General features: G+C 45.0%; 1 protein-coding gene across 1 annotated transcript in view; it reads left to right on the forward strand.

Moving 5' to 3' along the window:
• Window positions 1-22,285, forward strand: part of GABRG1 (gamma-aminobutyric acid type A receptor subunit gamma1) — a 74,226-nt gene that overhangs the window by 41,747 nt on the left and 10,194 nt on the right. The window contains exons 4-7 of the mRNA XM_054163655.1: window positions 13,574-13,794; window positions 16,048-16,130; window positions 19,142-19,279; window positions 19,413-19,565. Coding sequence (XP_054019630.1) covers window positions 13,574-13,794; window positions 16,048-16,130; window positions 19,142-19,279; window positions 19,413-19,565 — 595 coding nt within the window. The remainder of the gene's footprint in view (window positions 1-13,573; window positions 13,795-16,047; window positions 16,131-19,141; window positions 19,280-19,412; window positions 19,566-22,285) is intronic.

Below are 22,285 nucleotides of genomic sequence, written 5' to 3' on the forward strand. Positions count from 1 at the left end.
ACCTTCAAGATCATGGTGTCCAACCTATCACCCAACACCACCTAATCAACTAAACCATGCAACCAAGCATCCTGTCAAGCCTCGTCCTGAACACTCCCAACAACGGTGACCCCACCACCTCCTCGGGCAGCCCATTCCAATGGGCAATCACTCTCTCTGTGTAGAACTTCCTCCTAATCTCCAGCCTAAACCTTCCCTGGTGCAGCCTGAGACTGTGTCCTCTTGTTCTGGTACTGGTTGCCTGGGAGAAGAGACCAACCTCTGCCTGACTACAACCTCCAGCCAGTTCCTAACCCATCGCAGTGTGCTCCCATCCAAGCCATGGGCTGACATCTTGGCCAGGAGTTCGCTGTGGGGGACAGTGTCAAAGGCCTTGCTGAGGTCCAGGTAGACTACAATTATGGCCTTCCAGTATCTGAACTGGGCCACAAGGAAACTGGGGAGGGACTTTTGATGGTGTTAGGGAGTGATAGGACTGGGGGGAATGGAAAAATAACCAAACTAGAAATGGGTAGATTGAGATTGGCTGTTAGGAAGAAGTTCTTCCCCATGAGGGTGGTGAGACACTGGAACAGGCTGCCCAGGGAGGTGGTGGAAGCCTCATCCCTGGAGGTTTTGAAGTCACTGAAACTGTACTAAATGTTTGATGTTTTGTGTATATTTACTTTACATTGCCAGCTAATTTACATTAAGCACATTAGAATATAAGTAACCATGACCCAGAGATGCATTATCTGGAGCTACCCTGAAATCCACCACTTAAATCTGCACACTCTTTGTGTGCATTATTCTTTGAATCAATGGATTTTTAACTGTGTTTTTGAATGGCAATGTATGTTTTGTTACTGAATGAACAGTAACTAGCATGAAGAATGGTGAGGCTTAGAAAGAGGCAGAAATAAATACTGAAATTAACATAGAATCATAAAATCAATAAGGTTGGAAAAGATTTCAAAGATCATCAAGTCCAACCTGTCATCCACGACTTCATGACTACTAACCATGGCACTAAAAGTGCCATGCTGAGGGAACTGGGGTTGCTTAGCCTGGAGAAGAGGAGACTCAGGGGTGACCTTATTACTCTCTACAACTACCTGAAGGGAGGTTGTAGACAGACGGATGTTGGTCTCTTCTCCCAGGCAAGCAGTACCAGAACAAGAGGACACAGTCTCAGACTGCGCCAGGGGAGGTTCAGGCTGGATGTTAGAAAAAAGTTCTATACAGAGAGAGTGATTGCCCATTGGAATGGGCTGCCTGGGGAGGTGGTGGAGTCGCCATCACTGGAGGTTTTTAGGAGAAGACTTGACGGGGTGCTTGGTGCCGTGGGTTAGTTGTTTGGGCGGTGTTGGATTGGTTGATGGGTTGGACGCGATGATCTTGAAGGTCTCTTCCAACCTGGTTTATTCTATGTATTCTATGTTCAATCCCCTCTTGAACACCTCCAGGTGTGGTGACTCCACCACATCCCTGGGCAGCACATTCCAAAGGCTAACACTTCTCTCAGTGAAGAACTTTCTCCTCATCTCAAGCCTAAACCTCCCCTGGCACAGCTTGAGACTGGATCCTCTTATTCTGGTGCTGGTTGCCTGGGAGAAGAGACCAAGTCCCCTCCTGCCTACAACCTCCCTTCAGGTAGTTGTAGAGAGCAAGAAGGTCTCCCCTGAGCCTCCTCTTCTCCAGGCTAAGCAACCCCAGCTCCCTCAGCCTCTCCTCACAGGGCTGTGCTCAAGGATTCTCCCCAGCCTTGTTGCCCTTCTCTGGATACATTCAAGAGTCTCAGTGTCCTTCTTAAACTGAGGGGCCCAGAACTGCATATACCTGGGTATGTACTGCAGTTTACATGTGTGAGCCATGTCACACTGGCATAGATTTAGCAAACCCAACTGGAAAAATTCTAAAGTATGAAGCATCTGAAAGAAATGACCTCTATGTCCCTCCCTCCCTCCCTGTCACAGAGAGCTGTGTGTCTAAGTGGACACAGTTCCATACAAGAAACATAAACATAATAAATTACAGTGCTATCCAGATGCTGCAGAGTGTAATAATGTTTCAGAACTGGGTGAACACTGCTTGATAGGGCTTGTAATGGTTTGTGAACTGTGTTTAGAGCTTTCCCTGAAGGCTGAAATTGCTTTTGTGTTTGGAGAATGCTGCTTTGTGGAGAACCGTTGCCTCTATGAGCTGCATGATGACAGACTGAGAAGTAAAGCACGAGGGATGCATTTCTGCCCCAAATTTGAGGATGTATGAATGATGTTTCCTAAGGTTGTGTGGATGCAGCATGCAAGCACTGTCAGTGTTTGAAGGCTCAGGTGTGTGCATTTTATGCAAACTGATTCCATTGACACCAAGCTGTGTGGTGCAGCAGACATGCTGGAGGGAAGGGAGGCCATCCAGAGGGACCTGGACAGGCTGGAGAGGTGAGTCCATGACAACCTCATGAGGTTCAACAAGACCAAGTGCAAGGTCATGCGGCTGGGTCAGGGCAATCCCAAGCACTGATATAGCCTGGGCAGGGAATGGCTTGAGAGTAGCCCTGAAGAAAAGGACTTGGGGGTGCTGGTGGATGAGAAGCTCAACAGGAGCCAGCAGTGAACACTTGCAGCCCAGAAAGCAAAATACATCCTGGGCTGCATCAAGAGAAGCAGAGCCAGCAGGTCAAGGGAGGTAATTCTCCCCCTCTACTCCACTCTCATGACACCCCACCTGGAGTACTGTGTCCAGTTCTGGAGCCTCTATTACAGGAAGGATCTGGAGGTGCTGGAACATGTTCAGAGAAGGGCCACTAGGATGAGCAGAGGGCTGGAGCTGCTCTGCTATGAGGACAGACTGAGAGAGTTGGGGCTGTTCAGTCTGGAGAAGAGAAGGCTCCCAGGAGACCTAATTGTGGCCTTCCAGTATCTGAAGGGGGCTACAAGAAAGCTGGGGAAGAACTTTTGAGGGTGTCAGGGAGTGATAGGACTGAGGGGAATGGAACAAAACTAGAAATGGGTAGATTCAGAGTGGATGTTAGGAAGTTTTTCCCTATGAAGATGGTGAGAGACTGTCACAGGTTGCTCAGGGAGGTGGTGGAAGCCTCATCCCTGGAGGATTTTGCAGCCAGGCTGGATGTGGCTGTGAGCAACCTGCTGTAGTGTGAGGTGTCCCTACCCATGGCAAGGGGTTTGGAACTGGATGATCCTTGAGGTCCCTTCCAACTCTAACAATTCTATGATTCATTCTCTTGTTGGTGATAGGTTGGACTTGATGATCTCTGAGGTCTTTTCCAACTTTATTGATTCTATGACTCTATGATTCAGTTGCTGTGGATTATCTTTATGCCATTGAGGCCTGAAATCTAAATATTTTTCATGACACAATGGACCTTAAAATCAGGAGCTGGGTGTCAGCTGCAGTCTTGCAATTTCTGAGTGGAAAGGGGCTTTGTTGTTACTACTTTTTTAATCCAGCAGACAGAATCTCTTGCCCAGACTCTCATTGCTATGCCAATGTATTTTTGTAACCTTTCCAGTGGCAGTCTTGCTCCATTCATACCATCTAGAAATCATAGAATCAATAAGGTTGGGGAAGACATCAAAGATCATCAAGTCCAACCTGTCACCCAGGACCTCATGACTACTAAACCATGGCACATGTCCAATCCCCTCTTGGACACCTCCAGGGACGATGACTCCTCCACCTCCCTGGGCACCACATTCCAATGGCTAACAACTCTCTCTGTGAAGAACTTTCTCCTCACCTCGAGTCTAAACTTCCCCTGGCACAGCTTTGAGACTGTGTCCTCTTGTTCTGGTGCTGCTTGCCTGGGAGAAGAGACCAACCCCCACCTGGCTACAACCTCCCTTCAGGTAGTTGTAGAGAGCAATAAAGTCTCCCCTGAGCCTCCTCTTCTCCAAATGTTCTAACAGTGAGAATTTTCCACCAGTTCTGCTGGGCTGTTTCTGGCTCAGGTTATTCCTCTGTCTTCTCTCACTGAACTTCACATTGAAACAGTTTTTGTTCACTTTCAAGGCACCTCAAAGCCTGTTCCCATCCTTTTATTTTTATTTTTTAATTGTTTTAATATTTTTTTCTTCTTCCCCTCAAGAGGCCATTCCCTATCTAAGCTCTCACTAGTCTGTCCTCCCATCCTTTCAACTTTTCATCCCTTTTTTTCCCATGCTGCCCTTTAGGCTTGGAAGAACCTTTCTATAGATGTCTGCAAAGACTCTTTATTCTTTCTCTTTGTGTTTCCGTTTAAACTTTCTTTTGTTTTTGTTTGGGTTTGGTTTGGTTTGGTTTGTTTCCCTCCCCTTCCTTTTGCCTTTCTTTTTGTCTTTCTGTGGAGGCTACAAAACATCACAATCAATCAAGCTTTTGTTGTGCTAAAAATCAGTGCCTGTAATCCTGACTGGTGCTGGGTGCTCTGTTTCATGTTGCTCATGACCCTGTTGTCTTTCCAAATGTTATTTTTCTCCACATTAAATTCAAACCCTAAGCTCCTTGCAGAGGATGTGTATCCTGTGTAAGCAGTACTGAGTGCCTGCACAATTCAGTTGTGATCCAAGATGATCTGAACCAAGGATTGTTATCTAAGCACATAGCTCTTCCTTGAGAAGCTAAAGATATTGACTAGGGCTGAAGCTAACCCAAACTGTGCTTTAGTCCTGCTTTTCCTCCCAACACTGCATGGGCTGCTTGGCTGCTGTGTCATACAGTTTATTGTTGCTTCCAATGCTTAATATCCTCTCCAAATCCTTTCTGTCTGCTTCTGCTGTGGCTGTCTCCCTTCTGTCTGCAGCTGAGACAAGCTACAGCTGAGACAAGTTCTTTGTCTTGTACCTCTTATCTTTGTGTCAAATAGATGATAAATATTTTGAAGAGCATTACACACCTGCTCTTTGTTATTATTTCCTAATCTGTCTGCCTACATGGAAATTTGTGATGCTGCATTCTAATTGTGGGAATAATTCTGCTGACCTACATTTGAAGGGAGTTTGGGGGTGGGGGGAGAGAAAGGCTGAGGGTGTGCTTTGGTTGTTTCTGTTTGCTTATAACAGCCTGTAGCAATAGCAACTGGCCTGTATCAGGAACAGTGTGGCCACCAGGAGCAGGGAGGTCATTCTGCCCCTGTACTCAGCACTGATTAAGACACACCTTGAGTCCTGTGTCCAGTTCTGGGCTCCTCAATTTAAGAACGATGTTGAGGTGCTGGAAGGTGTCCAGAGAAGGGCAACAAAGCTGGGGAGAGGCCTTGAGCACAGCCCTGTGAGGAGAGGCTGAGGGAGCTGGGGTTGCTTAGCCTGAAGAAGAAGAGGCTCAGGGGAGACTTGAAGGGAGGTTGTAGCCAGGTGGGGGTTGGTCTCTTCTCCCAGGCAAGCAGCACCAGAACAAGAGGACACAGTCTCAAGCTGTGCCAGGGGAGGTTCAGACTGGATTTTAGGAAGAAGTTCTTTATAGAAAGAGAGGCTGGCCATTGGAATGTGGTACCCAGGGAGGTGGTGGAGTCACCATCACTGGAGGTGTTTAGGAAGAGCCTGGATGAAGCACTTGGTGCCATGGTTTAGTTGATTAGATGGTGTTGGGTGATAGGTTGGACTCAATGATCTCTGAGGTCTTTTCCAACCTGGTTTGTTCTATTCTAATTCTATTCTATTCTATTCTATTCTATTCTATTCTATTCTATTCTATTCTATTCTATTCTATTCTATTCTATTCTATTCTATTCTATTCTATTCTATTCTAACTGTGATTGGCAATGGCTTCTTCCACACAGGTTTTCTTTCCTTTCTTTACTGCTGTGCTCCGGAGTAAAGCTGCTGCTGTTCACTGGCCCTTAAAATGGGTGATGCCAGGATCTGATCTGACACTTCAGAGCCACATCCTCTGTTAAAAGCCTCTGGGCAGCTACAGGATGGGAAAGCAACCACATTTTAGATCTTTTGTTAAGAGGAGTTATACATCAGAGATAAGTTATGTAATTTAATACATTTCTTAATAGCCCTTTATTGATGTCCAGAGATATTTGGATGAGGGAAAAAGGTAAAGGTTACCAGTGTTTATTGGCAGCACACTGACAAGATAGAGACAAAGTGGCTAATGCTTGAAGGTTCATTTGCTGCTTACCTCTCAGGAAAGTGTGTGGTTATCACAGAATCACAGAATTTCAGGGGCTGGAAGGGATCTCAAAAGCTCATCCAGTCCACCCCCCTGCCAGAGCAGGATCACCTTCACCAGATTACAAAGGAATGCATCCAGGGGAGTTTTGAATATCTCCAGAGAGGGAGACTCCACAACCCCACTGAGCAGCCTGTTCCAGGGCTCTGTCACCCTCACAGGGAAAAAAAAAAATTCCTCATATTTACAGGAAGCTTCCTATGCCTCAACTTCCACCATTGCCCCTTGTGCTGTCACTGGGCACCACCCAGCAGAGCCTGGCTCTAGCCTCTCGGTACTCACCCTTTACATCTTTATAAACATTGATGAGGGCACCTCTCAGTCTGCTCTTCTCCAAGCTACAGAGCCCTCAGCTCCCTCAGTCTCTCCTCGTACAGAGGATGTTCCATTCCCTTAATCATCCCCATGGCTTGCACTGGACTCTCTCAAGCAGCTCACTGTCTTTCTTGAACTGAGGGGCCCAGAACTGGTCACAATATTCCAGATGTGGCCTCACCAGTGCAGAGCAGAGAGGGAGGAGAACTTCTCTTAACCTACCGGTCACACACTGGTGGTGTTTAAGAGGAGACTGGATGGTGCCATGGTTTAGTTGATTAGATGGTGTCGAGTGATAGGTTGGACTTGATCTCAAAGGTCTCTTCCAACCTGGTTAATTCTATGCTATGCTATGCTGTGCTATCGACCCCAGAATGGCATTGGCCTTCCTGGTTATCAGTTTTATCTGGGACTTTCTTGTTTCAACCTCTTGATTTGCTTACTAAATTGAATTTTTGGTATCAGATCACTTCTCTTAATGTCAAAACATGCAGGTTTGCAGAATGCTTCCTCTAGTTTTTCCTTCTTCATTGTCCTTTTTCTTATTTTGCTCCTTGCCTCACTCCCATTGGATTGCAATTTAAATGATCAGAAAGCTGGAAAGAACTAAGAAATAGGGAGAACATCTTGAGGCTCAGATAGCTGCATAAGTTAGCTGTCATACTTGGTGACTGGATCGAGTTCAGTGCCTCCCTATGAAACAGAATACTGAATTAGCTTCTTGTACTCCTGAGTGCCCTTCAGGTGAAATTTTGAATCCAGGAGAAAAGCTCAGGTGGGTTTCTGAGCAAAGATGAAATGTCAGGAGCATGTTTTTATTCACCTTTCTCTGAAAGTCGCTGATCATGAACTGTACTGCAGGCCTCTAGTTTGCTAATACCGTTTTTTTTCCAGTGCTGAGTTTCATTTTGGGAGTTTGCATTTGGCCTCAGAAGACTTTTCCCCATTCTCAAACAAGATGTAATGCACTTACCATCATCCAGCCAACGATTTAGCTACTCATTGCTTGATTTCTCCACATAACTTACTGTGCAATATCAAATCAGTCATGAGACTGACGGACAAAATATCTAAGAAAAACAATAATCATCTGCTTTGTGAGGATGTACTCAGCACTGGATAGGCCACACCTTGAGTCCTGTGTCCAGTTCTGGGCCCCTCAGTTTAAGAAGGATATTGAGACATTTGAACATGTCCAGAGAAGGGCAACAAAGCAGGGGAGGGGTCTGGAGCACAGCCCTGTGAGGAGAGGCTGAGGGAGCTGGGGCTGCTTAGCCTGGAGAAGAGGAGGCTCAGAGGAGACCTTCTTGCTCTCTACAACTACCTGAAGGGAGTTTGTAGCCAGGTGGGGGTTGGTCTCTTCTCCCAGGCAACCAGCACCAGAATAAGAGGACACAGTCTCAAGCTGTTCCAGGGGAAGTTTAGGCTGGAGGTGAAAAGAAAGTTCTTTCCAGAAATTGTAATTGGCCATTGGAATGTGCTGCCCAGGGAGGTGGTGGAGTCACCATCACTGGAGGTGTTCAAAAAGGGACTGGATGTGGCACTTAAAGCCATGGTTTAGTTAGTCATGAGGTGTTGGGTGATAGGTTGGACTTGATGATCTCTGAGGTTTTTTCCAACCTTATTGATTCTATGATTTTTTGACCCTTTATGGCATTTCATTTTTTGCCTTGTGAGGACTTTCTTACCCTTATTGCCATTACACTGGAATTCCTGTGATGCAGTTCGCACTGTGATGCAATTTGCCATGTGCTAGGATGAGATCTGCTTCTCTTTTTTTCCACAACTTTCCAGTAAAAAGCCCTATCCACTGGCCAATTTTGATGGCTGACTGTAACTGAGATATGAATGACAATCATAGAATCATAGAATTGTTAGTGTTGGAAGGGACCTCAAGGATCATCCAATTCCAACCCCCCTGCCATGGGCAGGGACACCTCACACTACAGCAGGTTGCTCACAGCCACATCCAGCCTGGCCTTAAAATCCTCCAGGCATGAGGCTTCCACCACCTCCCTGGGCAACCTGTGCCAGTCTCTCACCACCCTCATGGGGAAGAACTTCCTATCAACCAATCTCAATCTACCCATTTCTATTTTATTCCATTCCCCCTATCACTCCCTGACACCCTCAAAAGTCCCTCCCCAGCTTTCTTGTAGCCCCCTTCAGATACTGAAAGGCCACAATTAGGTCTCCTCAGAGCCTTCTTTTCTCCAGACTGAAGAGCCTCAACTCCCTCACTCTGTCTCCATAGAAGAAGAGCTGCAGACCCCTGCTCACCCTCGTGGCCCTTCTCTGGAGGCAATCTGAACCCAGATCCTTTCTATAATAGAGGCTGCAGAACTGGACACAGTACTCCATGTGGGGTCTCACTAATGCTGAAAATTTCACTTATTCCCATATGGTTTAAGGGGTGAACTTTGTAGACCAGCGTTATTAGTTGGATTTGGTGATCCTAAAAGTCTTTTCCAGCCTGAATGTTGCAGTGATTCTGTGAGACAGTAGCTGGACCTCCTTCATTTGAAGTCATTGCTTTTATTTATTAACTGAATTTCTCTCAGGCTATACACCTGCTTGTCTGTATTCAGTTTGTTCACAGCCTGGCCCTTTGATGGCAATCGCTGATTAGTCTTTGTGTTCCCAACCTTTGGAGTTGGTTGTGATCTTTTAGAGAGGGAAGAGATGGAGGAGGACTGCAGTTATCTATAAATCATTAAGCAGGTGGGCTCCTTATGCCAGCTATGCAAATGACAAAAAGGATAAAACCAAAAAGAGTCCAGTGATCTAATCAAAGGCCAAACAGGAGCTAATGTGTGCCTTGGTTGTTGAACCTTGTGATGGAGATTTGAATAAGCATTCATACAGCTGGACAGATGGGCAGAATACAAGGGCATGAGATTTAGCACATCCAAGGGCCAGGTTCTGCAAATTGGCCACAACAACCCCATGCAGTGCTACAGGCTGGGGTCAGAGTGGCTGGAGAGCAGCCAGGCAGAAAGGGACCTAGGGCTGCTGGTTGATAGTAGGGTGAACATGAGCCAGCAGTGTGCCCAGGTGGCCAAGAAGGCCAATGGCATCCTGGCCTGCATCAGGAATAGTGTGGCCAGCAGGAGCAGGGAAGTCATTGTGCCCCTGTACTCAGCACTGGTTAGGCCACACCTTGAGCCCTGTGTCCAGTTCTGGGCTCCTCAGTTTAGGAAAGATGTTGAGTTGCTGGAAGGTGTCCAGAGAAGGGCAACAAGGCTGGGGGGGGGGTTTGGAGCACAGCCCTGTGAGGAGAGGCTGAGGGAGCTGAGGTTGCTTAGCCTGGAGAAGAGGAGGTTCAGGGGAGAACTTATTGATGTCTACAACTCCCTGAAGGGAGGTTGTAGCCAGGTGGGGGTTGGTCTCCTCCCAGGCAACCAGCACCAGAACAAGAGGACACAGTCTCAAGCTGTGCCAGGGGAGGTTCAGACTGGATTTTAGGAAGAAATTCTTCATAAAATGAGAGGCTGGCCATTGGAATGTGCTGCCCAGGGAGGTGTTGGAGTCACCATCACTGGAGATGTTTAGGAAGAGACTGGATGAGGCACTTTGTGCCATGGTTTAGTTGATTAGATGCTGTTGGGTGATAGGTTGGACTTGATGATCAGGAAGGTCTCTTCCAACCTGGTTTATTCTAGTCTAGTCTAGTCTAGTCTAGTCTAGTCCATTGCCATAGATAGATTCAATTTTATTCTCCAGGGCTATTTTGTCATTATTTTCATTTGAAAGTGAGAGCAGCAATCCAATTGTGGTTTGATTTTTTTGGTTACACAGTGACATTGCATGGTGGGTTTATGAAAACCTTATAGGAGCAGTGATAAGAGTGTTAATTTGAACTTTTGTGTTAGAATATAGGGAAAACAGAGTAGTTGCTCAGAAGGACTCATTGCACTAAATGAGTATTTTATGAAATCTGGCTGCTATTGTGCTTGCTCAGATGGTGTCTAAGCAGAGATATGGGCTTTATTCACCTGGGTCTGGAAACAAAATACTCCCAGAAATGACACAGTCTGGAGAAGAGAAGGCTCCCAGGAGTCCTTGTTGTGGCCTTCCAGTATCTTAAGGGGGTTATGAGAAAGCTAGGGAGGGACGTTTTAGGGTGTCAGGCCGTGATAGGACTGGGGGGAATGGAGCAAAACAGAGTTGGGTAGATTCAGATTGGATGTTTTTCCTAAAACCCAAAGTTCATTAAACAGCTCCTGTTTTACACAGGTAAGATAAAAACTCACACACCTAATAGTGAAAGGTAAGAGGATACTAACCTCTGGGGCTGCTGAGGCCATTCCTTTGCTTTGTGTGCACAAAATGTTCTCTGCACTTGCTTTTCTTTTTTTCCTCTTAACTTGTTAGGTTGGTTGGTACCCTGTGATGAGCTGAGTTTTCTTGCTCCAGGTGGATTTGACTGTAATGACACTTTTGATAAATCTTTGTCTCAGGCCATGCAGAGCTGCTGTGAAGTGGCTGCTTAGAACTGCACCTTCAAACTCAGAGCCTGCTCTGTTCATACACTTGGTCATGTCTGGTGATTTCACTCACTGATCCCCTTTGTTTTTTACCCCCTTCCTATTTGTACTGTAAAAGTGACATGGAAAACTTTGTTCCTTCTGTTCCATTGTAAGCCCCACAGTTTGGTTCACTGCCTCAGGCTCTCACATATGCTGCAGGCAGGCAAGTTTCCAGATGAGCCACCTCAGATGAGCAAGCACAGGAAGATGAATTTTGAGGTTAAGCAAGTTTGGGTTTTCACAGGTGTCTTGAACATTATTTACAGAAGTAAACTAATCAAGGGCTTGTTTTCCTAGAATCATAGAATGGTCCAGGCTGGAAGGGACCTCCAAAGGCCATCCAGTCTGACCTCCCTGCAGTCAGCAGGGACATCCCCAACTAGATCAGGCTGCCTAGAGCCCTGTTGAGCCTCACCTTGAATATCTCCAGGGAAGGAGCCTCAGCCACCTCCTTGGGCAGCCTGTTCCAATGTTCTACTATGCTCATAGTGAAGAACTTGTTCCTAACATCCAATCTAAATCTGCCCTTCTCTAGTTTGAAGCCATTGCCTCTCATCCTGTCACTGCAGGCCTTTGCAAACAATCTCTCTCCATCCTTCCTGTAGCCCCCTTCAGGTAGTGGATGTCTGCTATTAGGTCTCCCCAGAGCCTGCTCTTCTCCAGGCTGAACACCCCCAGCTCCCTCAGCCTGACCTCACAGCAGAAGTGCTCCAACCCCCTGATCATTTTTGTGGCCCTCCTCCAGACCCTCTCCATCAGGTCCATATCCTTCCTGTGTTGAGGGCTGCAGACCTGGATGCAATACTCTAGACCAGGTGAGGTCTCACCAGAGCAGAGCAAAGTGGCAGAATCCCCTCTCTGGATCTGCTAGCAACACTCCTTTTGATGCAGCCGAGGATGTGATTGGCCTTCAGAATCTTCCCCTGATGATACCGCCTCTTAAGGAATAAGCAGAGATTTAGAGCCAAGTTATCTCTAAACCACATTTTTCATTAGTCCTTTTGTTCTCTCTGTCCCTCTGCTCTTCACCCCATGCACTATGTATGAACAATCTTTAAATCACCAAGTCACCACAGTCCAGGTGGTAATTCACGTGCAATGCATTACAGAACAAGGGCAAACCTCTCTTCTGCATATCTGTTTCTTCAACCTGGACAGGTGGGAGAATTGAGAGAGATTTAGGTAGGTAGTCCTGGAATATCTGCTTTGGGACTTCTCAAGGATGAAATGCCTGATTTCCCAATTTTTCCTGGGAAATAGGTGGTATCAGCTGCAGAAGTGAGTGAGCAGTGAGTCACACAGCTGGCTGCTGTGATGATTTAAAGGTAAGAGAAACAAAACCCCCTCACTCCAACCAGCAAAGCCTTCCACTTTTCTTTTATGTAACCCCAGAATTACCTGTCTGCATTGTGTCTTTTTATTAACCAAACAAACTGGTAGTGACTCCTTTGGCTCAAGCAAAGTTTGGACTGCTGCCTGCATCTCTCTTCCTGCTGCCCACTCATGCCATAACTGCCAGGTGAGCAACCAACTCCGAGACTTAGGTCTGGTCTCCAGCTCTTCTTTTTTCCTGCAGAGGAACTGCTGAACTGCTCATTGGAGCCCTTGTGGGCAGCCGTGCAGGAAAGGTCACATCTGCTGTTAAGCAGAGAAACTGCTACCCTTAAGGTCACAGTTGTGGTCTGGAGCTGTGACAAATGCAACAGAGAAGAAACTGCTGCTTCCCTCCTTTGTCTGAAGTGCAGGAACAACTGTCTGGATGCCTTGAAAAACGATATGTAATTGCACCTCATGTGTTTGCCTGCCCAAAGAGCTGTCTCATTAAAAGGCTGTGGGTTTTCCTGTCATTTATTAATCTGTTTTTCAGCTTTTCTGACCATGAGGAATTTTGCTTTCTATCACACACACACACACACACCAAAAAAAAAAAAAAAAAAAGGAAAGAAAAAAAATTTCCTTCCTGATTATGGTTCTATATATTTTTGTGTGTCGGTAGGTATCTGAGGCAGATGGCAGGGGATAGTTCTGCAAACTGTCCTTTGTACTTCCTGCATATTCATGACATTTCATGAAGGATCTTAAATGACATCTTGTTTTGGGAGGTGGGGGGAGAAATATGGAAAGTTTATTTGGTTGGTTTTGTTTCTATTTTCTGTCTAGTACACCCCCAGAGGTGGTTGCACTGTGCAACGACCTCCAAGTTGCAGCAAGCTCCTATCACATCTCCTCTTAACTGATCAATGTGTGTCAGGGGAGAGGAGGTAGGTGTGCAGCTTTTTGTCAGCCTGTAATTTCTCAGTTTGGAGTTCCAGGCTGCAAATACAACAACAACAACCACCAGGCCCTTCTGGATGTGTTCCTCTGTGACCTGAGCTGCGTGGTCCTGCTCTGGCAGGGGGGTTGGACTCGATGATCACTTTGGGTCCCTTCCAACCCCTGACATCCTGTGAGCCTGTGAACAATGACGACAACAAGAAGAAGTAGAAAAAGTGGTCTCAGATTTATATATATGAGTTAAAAACTGCTGGCTTGGTCAACCTATGCAGAGCTGTGATTGTTTCTCTGTTTTTCAGGAATACACTATAGATATCATTTTTGCCCAGACTTGGTATGACAGCCGTCTAAAATTCAACAGCTCAATGAAGGTGCTTATGCTCAATAGCAACATGGTTGGAAAGATTTGGATCCCAGACACTTTCTTCAGGAACTCCAGGAAATCTGATGCTCACTGGATCACGACTCCAAATCGTTTGCTTCGAATCTGGAGTGATGGAAGAGTGTTATACACTCTAAGGTGGGTAGAAAAACAGCCAACCAACCAACTGGTTTGGCCAGGAATATGTGAATAATGAATATGAGTCAAGTCCTGCTCATCTCTTTTTGTTGGGGACCACAGGGATTTGCAAGGAATTTACCAAAGGAGAGAAAAAAAATGAAGGCTGTTACATTATCACAAACCCCATGAAATCAATGCTACTGAAAGATCTTGCCTAAATAATGGGATATGGAAAGATCTTGCCCAAATAATTGGATACTGAAAGGTGTTGCCTATATAACTGGATATGCAAAGAAAGAGTTTGCCTAAATAATTAGATACTGAAAGGTGTTGCCTAAATAATTGGATATGGAAAGATCTTGCCCAAATTATTGGATGTGGAAAGATCTTGCCTAAATAATTGGATAAAGACAATTAATTGAAGGAGACAGCAAATTTTGGTCTGTTTTAGGGCCAGACAAGATTTGAAGAAGATGCCACACAGGTAGCACCCTGTTGGTCTGTCACTAACCATGAATTGTTTTGCAGGGTTTCTGCTCTAAAACAGCTCAGCATCTAATTTCCACCAAATGCTGCTTTGTAAGTAAAATATGAAAGGCTTCAGATCATAAAAAAATCCTAAGTCTGATTAAAGCTCAAGCCCCACTCCTGTGTATATATACTTCTAACAGGTTTACCCTTGCAAGCTATTAAAATCAACAAATCTGTTCATTCAAATCAGACAGAAGCAAACATGGTTTAGTTAGTCAGGAGGTGTTAGGTGATAGGTTGGACTTGATGATCTCTGAGGTCTTTTCCAACCTGGTTAATTCTATGACTCTATGTTGGTAATAATTCTTCTTAGCAGATGGGGGTTGCTGGGGCTGCTTTTAAGCTTAGTGTCTGGGCCAGTCTGTACTAATCTCTGAACCACTTTTCAACCACTTCTTGAGAGGCTGTAGCCTACAGAAAGCATTTTGGAGACCTCTCTCCATTTTAGTATTTTTTAAGAATCTCTAAAAAAAATAATCTTGCAATAAATGAGGAGCTGGTCAAGAAGGAGTCTATGCAGAGGATGACATAAATCTGAGTCTTCTCATTAGAGTACCTTGATTTATTTCAACCAAAATGTAACAACTTCTAAGTACTTCTTAGTCATTTGAGTTGACAAATGTGTTCTTCACATCAGCACCAGGCACCAGTACAGTTTAGGAGTTGTCCTGCTGGAAAGCAGCTCCAAAGAGACAGACCTTGGAGTCCTAGTGAACAGTAAGTTATCTATGGGACAGCAAAGTGCTCTTGTGGCCAAGAGGGCTAAAGGCATCCTGGGGTGCATTAGTAAAAGTGTGTCCAACAGGTCTATAGTGGTCCTTCTCCCCCCTCTACTCTGCCCTGCTGAGACCACACCTGCAGTACTGTGTCCAGCTTTGGGCTCCACAGATCAAGAGAGACAGAGACCTGCTGGAGAGAGTCCAACACAGAGCCACGAGGATGATTAAAGGACTCAAACATCTCTCCTATGAAGAAAGACTGAGAACCCTGGGGCTGTTTAGTCTGGAGAAGAGAAGGCTGAGAGGGGATCTGATCAACATCTATAAATACCTGAAGGGTGGGTGTCTAGAGGAAGGGGCCAGGCTCTTTTCAGTGGCACCTGGTAACAGGAATAAGGGATATAAGCTAGGACACAGGAAGTTCCATGCCAGCATGACAAGAAAATTCTTTACTGTGAGGGTACTGAAGCACTGGGACAGGCTGCCCAGAGAGGTTGTGGAGTCTCCTTCTCTGGACACATTCAAAACCTATCTGGATGCATTCCTGTGTGGACTACCCTTGGTGATTCTGCTTTGGCAGGGGGGTAGGACCTGGTGATCTCTGGAGGTCTCTTCCAATCCCTAACATTCTATGATTTAGAAACTTCCTTTATTTGCTATCATAAAGTCCCCTCCTTGTCCTACTCTCAGTCCCTCCCTTTGATCCCTTATTTGTGGTAAAGGGCTGAGAAATTCTCCCCCCATATCAACTGAAATTGACTTGCCAATTGAAATGCCAGCTTGAACCAACACAGGTCCTCAGTCCGCAGGTAGCAGGTATTGAACAGTTTTTGTTCATCCAGTGATGCTGGATGTGTTTGCAGATACACAGCTGGCTATGCATAACCTCCATTAACTGGCAACACTGATTTCTGTGCATGTTCTTTACTGTCTAGCTTGAAGTGTCTGCATGCTTGAATATAATCTTGGGTTTGGTTGTTGTTTTGTTTGTTGTTTTGTTCTTCTTTTCTTTTCTAATTAGGCTGACAATTAATGCTGAATGTTATCTTCAGCTTCATAACTTTCCTATGGATGAACACTCCTGCCCACTGGAATTTTCAAGCTGTAGGTGGTAAAAAAAATTCTTTTCATTATTATTATGTGGGGGTTTTCTAACTGTACATTAAGGCTTTAAATTTCCTTGAGTTCTGGCAGCAAGAGAGCAACTGTTTGCTTTCAAAGCTTTGTAGTGAGGGAAAGAACTGACTTGTTTATGTTTTGGTTCAATATTAATAGGTTGGACTTGATGATCGCTGAGGTCTTTTCCAACCTGGTTGATTCTGTGATTTTATTTTTTAGCATTAATTTAATGCTTTATTAAATGCAGCAATGAATGAGTTGAATTGCATGCATTTCATCTAGGGGCAACTTCAAAGATAACCTTATTCCTTAAGAGTCTGATATACAATGTCCATTGCTGTTAATGGAAATCTATTGCCCTGCCAGAACTTTGGGGATATTTTTATGCCAGCCAGACTTGCCAGCTTTGAATTAATTCCATGTGATATATTTAAAAGCCAAAATAAGATCTCTGTCCTTGAATCCTGTGTCCAGTTCTGGGCTCCTCAGTTTAAGAAAGATGTTGAATTGCTGGAATGTGTCCAGAGAAAGGCAAAAAAGCTCAGAGGGGTTTGGAGCACAGCCCTGTGAGGAGAGGCTGAGGGAGCTGGGGTTGCTTAGCCTGGAGAAGAGGAGGCTCAGGGGAGACCTTCTTGCTCTCTACAACTACCTGAAGGGAGGTTGTAGGCAGGAGGGGGCTTGGTCTCTTCTCCCAGGCAACCAGCACCAGAACAAGAGGACACAGTCTCAGGCTATGCCAGGGGAGGTTTAGGCTTGATATTAGGAAGAAATTCTTCTCAGCAAGAGAGATTGACCATTGGAATGTGCTGCCCAGGGAGTCACCATCACTGGAGGTGTTTAAGAAGAGCCTGGATGAGGCACTTGGTGCCATGGTTTAGTTGATTAGATGGTGTTGGGGGATAGGTTGGAGTTGATGATCACTGAGGTCTTTTCCAACCTGGTTAATTCTGTATTCTTCATCCTGTTCCCATAAATATTCATCAGTATAAGAAGTTCTTCTCCTTTCAGTGCGAATAAGAAGCACAACTTCCAGGCTTGAAAAATATTGAAAAATAAAAAATGAGAAAATAAAAAGATTCCTAAAATCAATTTTGCTTTTACCAGCAAATTAAACCCAAACCACCTGAACACAGCTAAATGACTAATTCCTAAAAGCGAAAGCTAACAGGCAATGAAATCAAACTTCACTGATTCTTCTTTAATTAATCTTTTCATTTAATAAATTCTACTTGAGTTCTTCCAGCTAAAGGAGCTTTGCTAGCTCCATTGATTCGATAGTTTTGCCACATAAGCAAGTCTTGCTTGATATCATTGCTGCTTTCCTGCAAGATGATGGGGATCAACATGTGAGGCACAAGAATATCAAGAAGGCTTCACTGCCTTAAAGTTGGAATACTGGGCACTGAATCAGGCCACAAAAATCTGTTTGGAAGGTGAAGAGAGAGGTGTTCAATCAGGGATTGGATGTGGCACTTGGTATCACAGTATCACAGTATCACTAAGGTTGGAAGAGACCTCGAGGACCATCAAGTCCAATCTGTCTCCACAAACCTCACAACTAGACCATGGCACCAAGTGTCACATCCAATCCCTTCTTGAACACCTCCAGGGATGGTGACTCCACCACCTCCCTGGGCAGCACATTCCAATGATGAACAACTCGCTCAGTAAAGAACTTTCTCCTCACCTCGAGTCTAAACCTCCCCTGGCGCAGCCTGAGACTGTGTCCTGACTGTGCCATGGTCTAGTAGTCATGAGTAGTCAGGAGGCTGACAGGTTGGACTTGATGATCTTTAAGGTCTTTTCCAGCCTTGTTGATTCTATGATTCTATGGTAACTGTCCAGGAAATTATCAATAAACATAATAGAGATTTTATCATATGATGTACTAATAAGTGTCTGTGTGAACTGTTAGTCTGTGTACTAATAAGCTCTTTGAGAACTTTTAATGATAGTGCCTATTAGATTTGTGTATTAATTCATAGAGATGATCCTGAGCCAGTTTTTCATATCTTGAGTCCCAGAATATCATTTTGGCTGTTTCTTAAATATTTGTATTTACATAGTATTTGATTTGATTGATGAAAAGGAAAGGAATGGAATGGAATGGAATAGAAATAGAATAGAATACAATACAATACCATGGCACCAAGCGCCTCATCCAGTTTCTTCCTAAACACCTCCAGTGATGGTGACTTCACCACCTCCCTGGGCAGCACATTCCAATGGCCAAAATCTCTCTCTGTGAAGAACTTCTTCCTAACATCCAGCCTAAACCTCCCCTGGTGCAGCTTGAGACTGTGTCCTCTTGTTCTGGTGCTGGTTGCCTGGGAGGAGACCAACTCCCACCTGCCTACAACCTCCCTTCAGGGAGTTGTAGAGAGCAAGAAGGTCTCCCCTGAGCCTCCTCCTCTCCAGGCTAAGCAACCTCAGCTCCCTCAGCCTCTCCTCACAGGGCTGTGCTCCAAAACCCTCCCCAGCTTTGTTGCCCTTCTCTGGACACATTCCAGCATCTCAACATCTTTCTTAAACTGAGGAGCCCAGACCTGGACACAGGACTCAAGGTTTGGCCTAACCAGTGCTGAGTACAGGGGCTAAGAGTACATTTAGCTAAACTTAAGACTGTGGCTAGATAGTATTTGATTGATCATGCATTTAGCTGAGCTTAAAACTATGGTTAGATAGTATTTGATTGATCATGCATTTAGCTAAGCTTAAGACTATAGCTTGATAGTATTTGATTGATCATGCATTTAGCTAAGCTTAAGACTATAGCTTGGTAGTATTTGATCGATCACGTATTTAGCTAAGCTTGAGACTATGGTTAGATATTTAGTGGTTAATTTTTGAGTGTACAGGTGTGCTACAGGTTGGCTTTCTCTCTGACCCACCACATTTATCTCATGATTTATCTTATGAACAGCTTCAGAAACCACAAAACGTGCTTGGAGCACGTGCCGTGTCTTGAATGCTGGATTTGCTCTGTTTCATTCTAGATGGTTATCCCAGGAATGAAATTGAATACAAATGGAAGAAAACCTCTGTTGAAGTGGCAGATCCAAAATACTGGAGATTGTATCAGTTTGCATTCGTAGGGTTACGAAACACCACTGAAATTTCTCATACCTTATCTGGTAAGGCTAAGTGTTAAGTTTTATTTCATCTAATATCTATGTAGAGCAGGCCTGGAAAAGGGGAAGATACAGCTGAAAACCATTTCCAATGTCATGTAAGTATTTCTTTCTTTTATTTTGTTTTAACTTGTAGGTGATTACATTATTATGACAATCTTCTTTGATCTCAGCAGACGTATGGGATATTTCACTATTCAGACATACATTCCTTGTATCCTCACAGTTGTTCTTTCATGGGTGTCTTTTTGGATCAATAAGGATGCAGTTCCTGCAAGGACTTCTCTGGGTAAGAATGCCTTTTTCTTTGTCAGACTTGAAAGTTCTGCTACTCCCCAGGAATACAAATCTGCAGCAGGGAGTAGATTAACCACAGCTTATTCCCCTCCAGATTGTGACCATTGGTCACCTTTGCTCTTGAACTGCAAGATTAAGAGTAGGAGGATCCTGCTGTGGATGCACAGGGCTTAAGGTGGGAGTGTTGACAATGGAAATCTGAAAATCCTGAACCAGGCCTTGTGGTTCACATAAATACATCTTTTTTACCCCTCACTTCTTTATATTCTTGTTTTCATCACCATGGAAGGTAACATGGCAATCACTAGTCCAACAAGTCTAGCAGGCTGGATGTGGCTCTGGGCAACCTGATCTAGTGTGAGGGGTTGGAACTGGATCATCCTTGAGGTTCCTTCCAACCCTATCAAATCTTTGATTCTATCAAACTTCACTTAGCATCATGGAACAAAGGATGTCATTACGGCAGAGGCAAAAACCATGAAGATCTCCATTCTGGTTTTTTTTTTAGTTGCCTGCTGCGTTGTTGTGGTGGTGATGATTATGCTCACTCATTTTTGATAATAGCAATGATGACAGGATGAAAAATTTGCAACCAAATGTGCACTTCAAGCAGCTATGCCTAGAACTCACTAAAACCTGACTCACTGTCCTGCATTTACTGCTGACTACTGAAGTGTGTTGCAGAGAGAATTCTGTGTTAGTGTCATCCTGGCTGACCTATGCTGTCAGTCTCCTACATTTTCCTGTTTAGTATCTGTGTGCTGCCTTGGAGTAGAGTTGGTGTCCCCACAAAAATGTGATAGACAGGACACAGGACACATACATGCTAGCAGCCTTGAGCTCAGCAGTGAAAGATGGTTTTAGTAAAGCTGCTGACAGCAGTATGACCGTGCAGTGCTACAGGCTGGAGACAGAGTGGCTGGAGAGCGGCCAGGCAGAAAGGGACCTGGGGGTACTGGTTGATAGTAGGATGAACATGAGCCAGCAGTGTGCCCAGGTGGGCAAGAAGGCCAATGGCATCCTGGCCTGGATCAGGAACGGTGTGGCCAGCAGGAGCAGGGAAGTCATTCTGCCCTGTACTCAGCACTGGTTAGGCCACACCTTGAGTCCTGTGTCCAGTTCTGGGCCCCTCAGTTTAGGAAAGATGTTGAGTTGCTGGAAGGTGTCCAGAGAAGGGCAACAAAGCTGGGGAGGGGTTTGGAGCACAGCCTTATGAGGAAAGGCTGAGGGAGCAGGGATTGCTTAGCCTGGAGAAGAGGAGGCTGAGAGGAGATCCTGTTGCTCTCTACAGCTACCTGAAGGGAGGTTGTAGCCAAGTGGGGGTTAGTCTCTTCTCCCAGGCAACCAGCACCAGACCAAGAGGACACAGTCTCAAGCTGTGCCAGGGGAGGTTTAGGCTGGATGCTAGGAAGAAATTCTTCCCAGAAAGAGAGGTTGGCCATTGGAGTGTGCTGCCCAGGGAGGTGGTGGAGTCACCATCACTGGAAGTGTTTAAGAAGAGACTGGATGAGGCACTTTGTGCCATGGTTTAGTTGATTAGGTGGTGTTGGGTGATAGGTTGGGGTTGATGATCACCGAGGTCTTTTCCAACCTAGTTGATTCTGTACTCTGACCTATGTTGAGGGAACGACCAAGAGCTGAGAGTGTATCTTAGGAAGTGAGAGATGAGTTATGTTTCTTCATCAGCTTTATAGGATTGTGAATGCATCATTCCCACATTATAGGAGAGTTTTCTACTAGAAAGGAGTCCAGGCTTTGACTCCCTGCCTTTCCCACTGAAACTGGATCACTGTCCAGCCAAGCCTGCAAGGTTAGTAAGTCAAGAAAGAAAGGAAGCAGAAGTGAGCATGACTCAGTACCCTAATGAAAGTGTAAGGAAAGGAATGTCTTGGATCCTAACTTGCTGCTATTTAACAATGCTGCAAGGCTCAGTGAAGAGAGCCTAAAACCTTCAATCAATAAGTGAGAGTGTCTCTTAATAGTTTCAAATCTTGATTTAGACAATAATTTTAAGGTTTTTATTGGCCAGCTAATCACTGGACATTGTTGTGAGTACTCTCTGGAAATCCACTAGCTCTAACAAGAAGTTGTTGTTTTAACATCCTGCTGGTGATGTTTCCAGTTGTTCTTTCTGCAGAGCACTCTTTCTTCTTCTTCTTTTTTTTCATGCCACAAATCTAGAAACTTTGCTTTTGATCTCATGGTTAAGCTGGAGCTTTCATGCTCCCACTTCAGCAGTACTAACCTTCATCTGCTTGAGATGTACTACAAATATTTGCAATAGAATGTTTACAGCTCCCTGCAGTCAACTCTGAGCTCCTTTTGTGTGAACATGCAGAAACCATTGTTTGACAGGTGGTAGGATGACTTTTCTCACATGCAGATGTTCTGGTGGAAAAAGAAAGTGATGGATACACCAAAGAGAAGCAATTTTGTAGAATAAGACTGAGAAATTCAGAAAGCCAGGCAAGGTCTATTGTGGCAGTCAGTCATGGTGCTGTGGGAGATTTGCTCCCTGTGACAACCTCCTGAATGCCTTTTGCTTAGTGGAGAGGGACTGGGAAAGCCCACATCTCCTTTTCTCCTTTCTGAACAGAAGTCAGGAGGCTGTGGGTATGACTGCCCACCTGGAAGCTGTCCTGTGGTCTGGCTTCACTGAACATGCTAGGAACCTTTTCTTCAATGTATGTTGAAAGATGCTGGCAGATTGTA

This window comes from Dryobates pubescens, chromosome 1 (assembly GCF_014839835.1).
Source record: "Dryobates pubescens isolate bDryPub1 chromosome 1, bDryPub1.pri, whole genome shotgun sequence".
NCBI classification, from domain to species: domain Eukaryota; kingdom Metazoa; phylum Chordata; class Aves; order Piciformes; family Picidae; genus Dryobates; species Dryobates pubescens.